This window comes from Sciurus vulgaris (genome assembly GCF_902686455.1).
Source record: "Sciurus vulgaris genome assembly, chromosome: 8".
Lineage (NCBI taxonomy): Eukaryota > Metazoa > Chordata > Mammalia > Rodentia > Sciuridae > Sciurus > Sciurus vulgaris.
The window spans coordinates 5,904,403-5,913,982 of NC_136468.1; the positions used below are offsets into that span (position 1 = coordinate 5,904,403).

General features: G+C 46.1%; 1 protein-coding gene across 7 annotated transcripts in view; it reads left to right on the forward strand.

Moving 5' to 3' along the window:
- Nucleotides 1-6,765, forward strand: part of PRKAG2 (protein kinase AMP-activated non-catalytic subunit gamma 2) — a 263,046-nt gene extending 256,281 nt beyond the window's left edge. For all 7 annotated transcript variants that reach the window (XM_079151047.1, XM_079151046.1, XM_079151048.1 and 4 more), the window contains 3 exons: nucleotides 379-525; nucleotides 3,321-3,414; nucleotides 6,059-6,765. In XM_079151047.1, the coding sequence (XP_079007173.1) occupies nucleotides 379-525; nucleotides 3,321-3,414; nucleotides 6,059-6,090 (273 nt within the window). In that variant the 3' untranslated portion in view covers nucleotides 6,091-6,765. The remainder of the gene's footprint in view (nucleotides 1-378; nucleotides 526-3,320; nucleotides 3,415-6,058) is intronic.
- Nucleotides 6,766-9,580: the final 2,815 nt, after the last annotated feature.

A 9,580-nucleotide genomic window follows, 5' to 3' on the forward strand; every position in this document is an offset into this window, starting at 1 on the left:
TAAGAATGGGGACAACCTCTAGAAGGATATGGCTCTAACATAGAACAGTGTGCTCCGTAGTGCGGGTGTGACTGTGTAGTGTGAGGTCTTTAATTGTGATTGATAAGATGATGAAATAACAGTACTGGAAAGCTGGAAAGAAAACTTTTGGTATCCAATTAAGACAAATATCAAAGTTCTTACAAATTAGCTTGTTTTAAACTTAATGGGTCTGGGGAGATAGCTCATTCGTAGAGTGCTTGCGCCGCAAGCACAAGTCCCTGAGTTTGATCCCCAGCACCGCAAAAAAAAATAAATAAATATAAATAAATAAACTTAATGAAGTTTGGCCATTAATGTGGATCAAAATGAAAGAATTCTGTTTTGTGACTGTTATAGAATCTTGCTGCTGAGAAAACCTACAATAACCTGGACATCACCGTGACCCAGGCCCTGCAGCATCGATCACAGTATTTTGAAGGTGTTGTGAAGTGCAGTAAGCTGGAAACACTGGAGACCATTGTGGACAGGATAGTGAGAGCTGAGGTGAGAGCCCCAGCCTGCCGCCACCTCCTCCCCAGTCACGCTGCAGCAAGAGGCCATCGCCACAGCCTGTATCTGGGCGGGATGCAGTTCCTTCCCACTCAGAGCCTAGCACATCCCCTGGCCCCTCCTAGTGAGCCATAAAGCGTGTTGAGTTGAAGGGGGTTCGTTTATAATTCCTGTTGAATTGAAAATACTGGTGAGACACTTTCACAGCCTGAAAAATGTGCACGAGGAAACAAAAGCTGCCCAGTATTTATGAATTCCAAATTTAAAATGAATGATGTTTTCTTTTGTCAAATTATTTTTTAGTTGTCAGTGGACTTTTATTTTATTTATATGCATTGCTGAGACTTGAACTCAGTGCCTCACACATGCCAGGCAAGCGTTCTATCACTGAGCTACAACCCCAGCCCCTTACATGTTATTTTAGCAGAGTAAATGGGCAGTCAGTGAATCAAAACTTTTTGAAGTTGATTTTCTCTCTTCCTACCAGCCTCTCTCCTCCCTGGTTTAGATCATCATCAGTGGCCTAGTAGCCCCGTCTCCTGATCCTCGGCGCTCACAGCCCCATACTTCACTGCTGCGGGTGTTCAAGAATACGTGGTGCGGAACTGTAGGGAACGGGAAGGGTCTCCTGTGGCTTGCCTGATTCAGCATACCCGATCCCACAGCATTCCTGTCCTGACTAGGAGTGTTATCCTGGCTGTCATTCTTTACAGCTGAAGGTTGCAACTCTTCCTTCTGGAGTAGCCCCTAATTAAGCAAAATGACTTCCTAATGACAAGTCTGCTTTGATATTATTATAAATACAAGAGTACTAGCCAAGAAGCAAAGTACCTGGTTATTTTTTAGGCTGATAACAGATGACTTTACCTTGCTTTCTGATAGTGACAGGCAGAGTTGCATCAAAAGCCACCATAATTAGAGCTCCCCCAGCCCTCCTTCAGTTGTGTATGTTCAAGAGCTCCCACCTTCCCGTCTCCTTTTCTGAGTGAACCCCCCAGCTCCACCCAACATGGCCTTTAACTCCTGCCCTAGCATCTCAGAGGCAAGCCTTCTCTCTCTGTACTTGAATTCACTACTCGTTTTCAAAAGGCTTTGATTGACTTAGGAATATATCCTAACATCTTATTAATGTCCTTAGAATTATGTACCTTTTGAAGATAAGCAGAAACAGGTAAGGTTTCTCCCTATGTGTGAGGACAGTGGGCATCCATACAACAGAGTGCTTTATGACCACTGAAAATCATGTTACATATAGAATATTCACTGATATTAATGTGGAAACCCACTAGCAACGCATTGCCAACTGAAAAAGCCAGGTCCTGTGCCCAGCAGGACTCCACGTGCCGTCTTTTGTGTGATCCGAGCCTTGAATCACATACAGCCCAGGACCAGCGGTGCTGTCTCTGCGCAGTGGAGTTCAGGGTGCTGTGGGAAGGCCTGTGCTCTTCTCTGTTCACCTGGTGGCATTAGAAATCTCTGCAGTACAAAAGAGGACTTTGAGGAGAATAACAGTGCAATTGATTAGTTTTCTTAAGTGACACATCTTGACTTTTTCCCTCCTTAAAATTCTTTCACCAGATGACTCCTATTGGGGCACAAAACTAATTTTTAGCTCTAAAAGAGTTTGTTAGAAGGTTCACAGGGTCAATAAAGACTCAGTTTGTAGCACAAGCCCAACACTAACTTTAAGGTGCCTGGGACAAAGGAACACTTGTGGATTTAAGACTCAGCAACGGTTGTCATTATTTTTGGTACTCATTTCTGTTCTGAAGAATCATGTGAGCTCTCTGGGGAAGACAATTTCCCTTGACTTCCTAGATATAAACCACTATTTTAATTTATAGTTATGGTCAATAGTTGTATTGTATTGTATCACAGATGTATTGGAGGACCTGAAAGTTTTATTAGAAAACTTTTAAAAGAAATTTATGTTGATCAATATGAGAAAGATGACCATGTGACTTTGATGAACCTTAAGCAAGGCATGATATCAAAAACATCACCAACATCGTGTCATTAGAGACAAAATATACAAGCAAAATTTCCCCCACCTCTGTCTCCTTCCTATATCCAAATTTTTACCAAGGACTGCAACTGTTCTTCTGGAGAGGATCCTGCAGGTAGCCAGCTGGCTGAGGTTGCCTCTGGAGGTCAACCTCCTCCATGCACCATGCTCCTGCCCCCTAACCCCCGTGCCCGTCTGCTGGCAGAAAGCGCATTGTTACAGCGACGCTGCAGAATGTTCCCCATTCCTGTATGAAGTATCTTAGAGTGGAAAACTAGAGATTAATAGTATCTCTTTCACTTTATTATAGTTCATTTATCTTCTTGAATATTCTTATGAATTCCATAGAGAACAGACACTTTAGAAAATAAAAGGCAATCTTAAGTGGCCCTGCTCCTAGTTCTGTAACAGTCTGGACTTCTTTCCCATGTAAACAGGTTTCCTGATGGCTACTAGAAACTGAGATCCACCTTTAAAAAATCAAAACCACAGTGCTTAAGAGAATGTTTATAACTACATAAACATTCTCAGCTTCTGTGCTAAGCATACCTTTCATCTATCAATATTTTGAAATTTGAAAATTCAGCAGGGTGTAGCTGACTTTTTCTTCTTGGTCAGGGTCAAGCAAATGAGAATTGCACTTTGACCCTAGAACCCGAGGCCTGTCTGTGGCTCCATCCACTGTTGCTTCTGCTCCTTTGGGGGATGTATTCATTGTCTTGAAGTACGTGAGTGGCATTTTCCCCAGTATCCCTCTGAAAACCCTGCTTTCTCCACTCCTCAGGTCCACCGGCTGGTGGTAGTAAACGAAGCAGATAGCATTGTGGGTATTATCTCCCTGTCAGACATTCTGCAAGCCCTGATACTCACACCAGCAGGTAAGAATGCTGACTCCCGGCCTTGACCCCAGTGTCCAGAAAGGGAGGGAGGTGGGGTGGTGAGTGGCGTTTCTCCTTCCTCCAGCCCCCACTGCAGATTGAGGCTGTGTGTTACCTTGTAAATCATTTCCATTTTCATTCTCTTCTCAGTTTTGAAATTTTAACATTCCATCCGGGGGAAGAAAGTTAAGGAAACATTCAGAGGGGCGGAGAGGGGAGGAGGGCTGTAGAGCGGGAGCTGGTGTTTCTTTCATGCCGTGCCGCATATCTGATGGTACACAGTGGGCTCGGAGGTCTCCGAACCACCAGAGCTCCCTCCATTTCTTCTTTCTTCGTTCCATTCCTCTGCCTCCGTGGCCCAAATCAAATGTAAACAAGCCATCCTTGCAGGGCCTCAGACCCCAAACCGAGATGTGACAATAAGTGGCACTTACTCTCTTATTGTTTGAACTCTCATTAAATGATACATGTACTATGTGTATAATATTGATTTTTCTTCAGTTCAGAAACCAGTCAAACTCAGCCAAGACTAGTTTTTATAATTAGTCTGTAACCTAAAAGCACCCACCTTAAATGGAGTCCATACCACCTGCCAGGATCATTCTTACTACCTGAGCATGCTAAGAGAGCTGTCCCGTAGAGCAGTGACCTTCACAGATGGCCTGGACAGCAGCAGCAGCATTAGTGTCACCTGGAATGTATTCGAAATGTCTGTTGGGGAACTGCCACACATTTACTGAGTCAGAAACATCTGCTGGATCAGATGGGCCTCATACAGTGATTTTCAGACTGCCAAGTGTTCAAGAGCTTTAAACTCACAGTAATCTTCATAATCATGAAATAGTATAAATGAATGTGAGATTGCTTGATCCATTGCCCTAAAATTGGAATAACCCAAAAATCTTTGAAAAGAAGAACGAATAAACTGTCGTATTCACCAGCGGAATACTCTACAGCCCTGAGAGTACACAACAGCTACCTGCCATGGTGCATGACTCTCACAAGCAATACTGAGCCAAGGAAGCAGTACTCACCCCCACCAAGTGATTCCATTTTATAAATTTCCAAGCACCTCCATGCATATTAGGAAAAGGCCTCTTCTCTTAACAGACTCATCATCCCCACAGGTGACTAGCTGGGCATCATCTTCAGTGAAAGATCCCCCTTTCCAGGGACCAGCCCTAGACCAAAGCAACAGTCCACCAGCAGAGTCTGGCTGAGGATCAGCCTGTGTCATCTGCCCCTGTGACCAAGATCCTTCAGTCATTACAAACTCAGATGAACCCCGAGTAACTTATCGTCTGGGCCTTGGTGCCTCAAGCCGTAAGCACGAGAAGGGAGAGTTGGATGAGTTGAGATCTCCAGGAGGCGTGGTACTTCAGAATAGAGGTCATTCACGCCCTCCTCTCCTGCTGAGACCGACAGATTGGCATTCCCAGGGGCGTCCTGTCCACAACACCTTTCGTTAGAGGACACCATCTGTGATCCCTGCTGGACTGCAGGCGAGCGCCTGGGGAAGAGCTCACGGGGCGCGGCTCTGCCGGCTGCAGCACCGACACTGGCACATCAGAGGAGGTGTGCCGTGTGTGCTGCCTGCCAGCACCGTTGCTTCCAGGTGGCCTGTTGCTCATGTGAGCTCTGCACGTAGGAGAGTTGCCTCACCTCAGTGAGCCTCAGCATCCTCTGTAGAGCGAGCAGGATCCACAGCCCCAGCTTCTCCTAAGATTCCCATGGATGAAACAGAAACCATGAGTAAGAGCTGCCGGTGCTGGGTGGGGCCTGTGCCCAGTGCCAGCACCTGGGGGCTGTTTACAGAATAGTGAGAAGTACCTACTGTGGTGCAGGTAAAAGGTACCGCTGGTTATTCTTTTCACCAGGTAACGGCCACAGCTCCCTATCAGGGATACTGGTTCAATACAATAACAGTTTCTTTTTTAAAAGTTTTCAGCAATGATTCATTGCTGAAACTTAGGCTGCCTGTGAGCTGATGTAGCCACACCCGCCCCAGACGAGCAAGCAGTCTGAGGGTAGCAACAGCGGTTCTCAGCCCCTTATTTTAGTAAGTTGCTCTTCTCTTTCCAAAGTTGCGCGTCTGATGAAAGACTAGAGGGCTGCTGTGGTAAGAACAGTGGCTCTCCCTGCCAACCCACCGTGAAATGCCCTGGCCACATCCTTGTAGGAAGTGTGCGGATTATCTCCCTACCTGTTGAAAGGCTTTGTTTTTTACACTTTTGTGAGTACACACAACTGGATTACTCTGTGCCTATGCTAATACATACCTACATAGATCTTAAATTTCTAGCAGTGGAATCTTTTTATATATACCTTTATTTTATTTATATATTTATTTTTCTGTGGTGCTGAGGATCAAACCCAGTGCCTCACAGGTGCTAGGCGAGCGCTCCGCCGGCCACTGAGCCCCAGCCCAGCCCCAGCAGCAGACCTGGAGCTATTTAGAATTACAAGATGTAACGGGATCAGCACAGCAGCTGGCGTGTGGGTTGGGGGAGCTCAGAGCTGCCTGCTCCTTCCCCGCTCTAGTCCCTTGCCCTCAGCCGCTGCTGGGCACAGGTGGAAACCGGCGGTGCAGAGTCCTCTGCTGTTAGCGTGAGCTTTGAAACGTTCGTTTTCCATCTTTTGGCAGGTGCCAAACAGAAGGAGGCCGAAGCAGAGTGAGCAGGACAACGCAGAGCTCCTCGGGAGAACTGATCCGAGCTCCCGGGTCACGGCTTGCCTCGGGAACACTGGCTCCACGTGGAAGAGAGGAGAATGGCTAAGAATGTATATCAGGGTTTAGTAGTGGGTGTATCCAGTGTCATAAGCATAAAAAGAAAGATTTTATGTGCTTGAAGATGCAGGCTTGCGTTAGACTGTTTTCAGACCTCCTCCTGGAGGATTTTAAATGCTGTATGTCATTAAAGTGCACTGTGTCCTGAAATTTTTAGTATTTTTCATTTCCAAGAATTCACTGGTATGGAACAGGTGATGTGACATAAGGTGAGTGTCCAGCATGTTTAGATCACAGTGCCTTATGTCCGAATACAGCAATATGTCATCGCTGCTGCCAGCCCCGCCCCAGAGTGCGCATGAAGTGCCACCGAGCTTGAATGTGGAAGTCTCCAAACCTTTTACCAAATCGGTTATTTTCCTTAGATTCGTCAAAAAGTTGTAATTTGAATATAAATAATTACTTTACAACTTCAGTGACACTTCCGTGTGTAAGTGTCTGAGCTGCCACGTCGACGGCTTTACGACAGCTGTATTTATTTTTACTTTCGTGCAGTTTTTTTACACATCCTTTGGTGGGTAAACTTCACTATGTCCTTTAATAAACTCTTGGTTATTTCAAAATGGCAAATTTCTCATTATTTGATTTTGGATCTGGAAAGGACATGACTTCTCAAATAGCCCCTGTTGGGCTTTGAGGACGAGTGGAAACAGGCTGTGCTGGGAGGAAACAAAGTGCCGGGAAGATGTCTGTTTTTTCTTGTGTATTGTTCGTATGACTGTTGATGAGACTGTAAACGTCGCTGTGGCACAGATGGGACTGCTATAGAGTTGGAGCAAAACGACCTTGCCTAACGTGAGTGCTCTGGACGTGTCGACGCTGTACATATATATGAGGAGAGTTTCAGGGGTTTTTTTTGGTGCGGGGGGTTTGTTGTGTTTTTTCAAATTGAAAAAATAAATCCTACTATCTACGATTTTGTTTAAGAGGTTCTTTAAAATACCGTGTATTTCCACATTGATTACATTTCTGCATGCATGCAGCTTTCCATTTAGCTGTCTCTCCCCAAATGAAGGAACACATGGAGTCTCATCTGTTATCCATCATCAGAAAAAAAACCTTAAGATTTAATTCATGACCCTTTCTCTCCATTATTAAATATGAATGTGTTTAAAAATCGCTACACAGATTTCCTTGTGCTAAGGTGTCTCTTTGTTTCTTAAGCCAAATCGGAGAGGAAGAGTACATTCATGTTTTCCCCAGGAAGCTGTTGTGGTTTGATTTAAGCTAGTGGCAGGATTTGGGAGGAAGGGGACATGGCACAAAGTTGCGAAGCAGTGACGTTCTGAAGGAATCCATTGTTAGTCGTCCTCCTTGTTTTGTAGCCATGCCCAGTGCATGCAGGGACTACAGGCACACGGTGTGTAGGTGTGGCAGGCAGCTTTGCTCTGGGAAACAGTTTGGGAGCCACTTAAAACATTCACAGTCTCTGCTCCTATGAGGCACGAGGCAGGGGCCGAGGCTCCCACCAGTGTCCTTCCTCAGGTCCTTTCACTGTGGCACATCAGGCCCAGCGGGCTGGCCCCAGTCTGCACCCAGCGTTAGGCACAGTTAGGATTTCCTCTTCACCTACAGGCATAGATAAAGTCTTGGGGGCGGGCAAGTGCTTCTTGGTGCCTTTCTGGGAATAAGGGAGAGTGGCGCATGTGCATGGAAGGAGAGAAGCCAGGTGAGGCTCGGAGTAGAAGCCACCTCAAACCCCTGCTGGTCACACCCTGTGTTTGTGCCAGCTTCCCTTCTGGTGCCCACAAGGGTCCTGCTGGCAGGGTCTCGGGCTGTGCGTGGAGAGGCCCCAGTGCCAGGCGCGCACGGCTGGGACTCCAGGAGGGGTGCTACAGCCAACAAGGTGTGACATGTTGGAAGCACCACGTCTGTTCCAGAAATGGAGGGTGTCTGCTCTGTTTTGCATTCTAATCTCTTAAGAAAGGTTTGCAATATAAATTTACTGAGCTGACACAATTTCATAAAATGTTTTATTGGAGAATCGTGAACATAAGCAGCCTTCTAGGCCTTTGGTTCCCAACCAGAGGACATTGCCTACAGGGAATGTCTGGCAATGTGGAGACATTTTTGCTTATCAAGACTTGGGGTGGGGAAGGAAAAAAATAAATAACAGAATGAATCAAACAACATTGCCCTATGTAAATTTATGATTACACAAATGGTATGCCTTGACTCCATGTACAAACAGAGAAACAACATGTATCCCATTTGTTTGCAATAAAAAAAAAAAAAAAAGACTTGGGGTGGTGTGGAGCAGAGGGTGCTGTGGGCACCAGTGAGTGGAGGCCCGGGTGGCACTGGGCAACCTGTGACCCCTGGGTGCCCCCACAGCAGTTGCCCAGCTGCAGACCAGTGGAGCACCCCAAACAACTGGAATCTCTGGGTACTTTGCATTTCTTGCTCTCTAACTGATCACACCTGTCTTTGGAAGAAACCTCAGCAGGCAGCCAATCAGGTTAAGGGACTATGGAAATACCCCACAGGTGAATTCCACAGATCCACATGGCCCTTGTCACAAATTCCTTCCAAAGAGATTTTTCCCAAAAAAAGAGGGAATTTTGCTTTGCTTTGCTTCATTACCCTTTTAAAACAGTCCCTCAGGAGAAGATTCCTACCCATAGGGTAGTGCTTGGAAAATAAATTCTGCTCAGTTATTTTACTTCATAAATCTAGAATAGGTTCCAAAATTGCTTTTCACATAAAATTACCTGCAAAGCTGGTAAGGTTGCAAGTCCACATGAAGAGCATGCTTGAACCTCACAGATTCTCTCCCGTGCTGGGTATGAATCACCCCATCTTACTCTTTTAACTAAACACACAGCCTGAAACTTCAGAGGCTACCTAAGCAAGGACATAGTAAAATTACGGAGGGACTTTCATTGTTCATCTCAAAGCAAAGTGGGGTTCCCTTCTGCAGGGAAGTCTGGGAAAAATCAGGTAACCAATTGTTTAGATAGCTCTGCTTTGAGTACTGCTAGCCTCTACCTGTGAGGGCTTTTGCAGATCAGAATCTGGAAAATGGCTGTAACCCCTCAGTGTGTTTTTCCTCCCAGGAATCCTACAATCACCTGACTTCCTGCTCACTGATGTGCATAGCCCTGGGCTCATCCTCAGTCCCAGAGCCGGAGTCCACAGTTAGCAAACAAGCCCCCTGGCCTTGAACATCTGAGAACCAGAGCCCTATGGTCACATACTTGTCATCAGGGAATCATCTGTAAGTACCTTGTGCTTCCACGTGGCTCAGGGACCCTCTGCAAACAGGGAGGTGTAACCAAGATGCAACTCTGTGACACAAGCAAACAGCCACCAGTCACCTACCACAGTCTCAGGGCCCTTCCTGCCACCCCCTTGTCCTCTGTGCCAAGACCACCCACC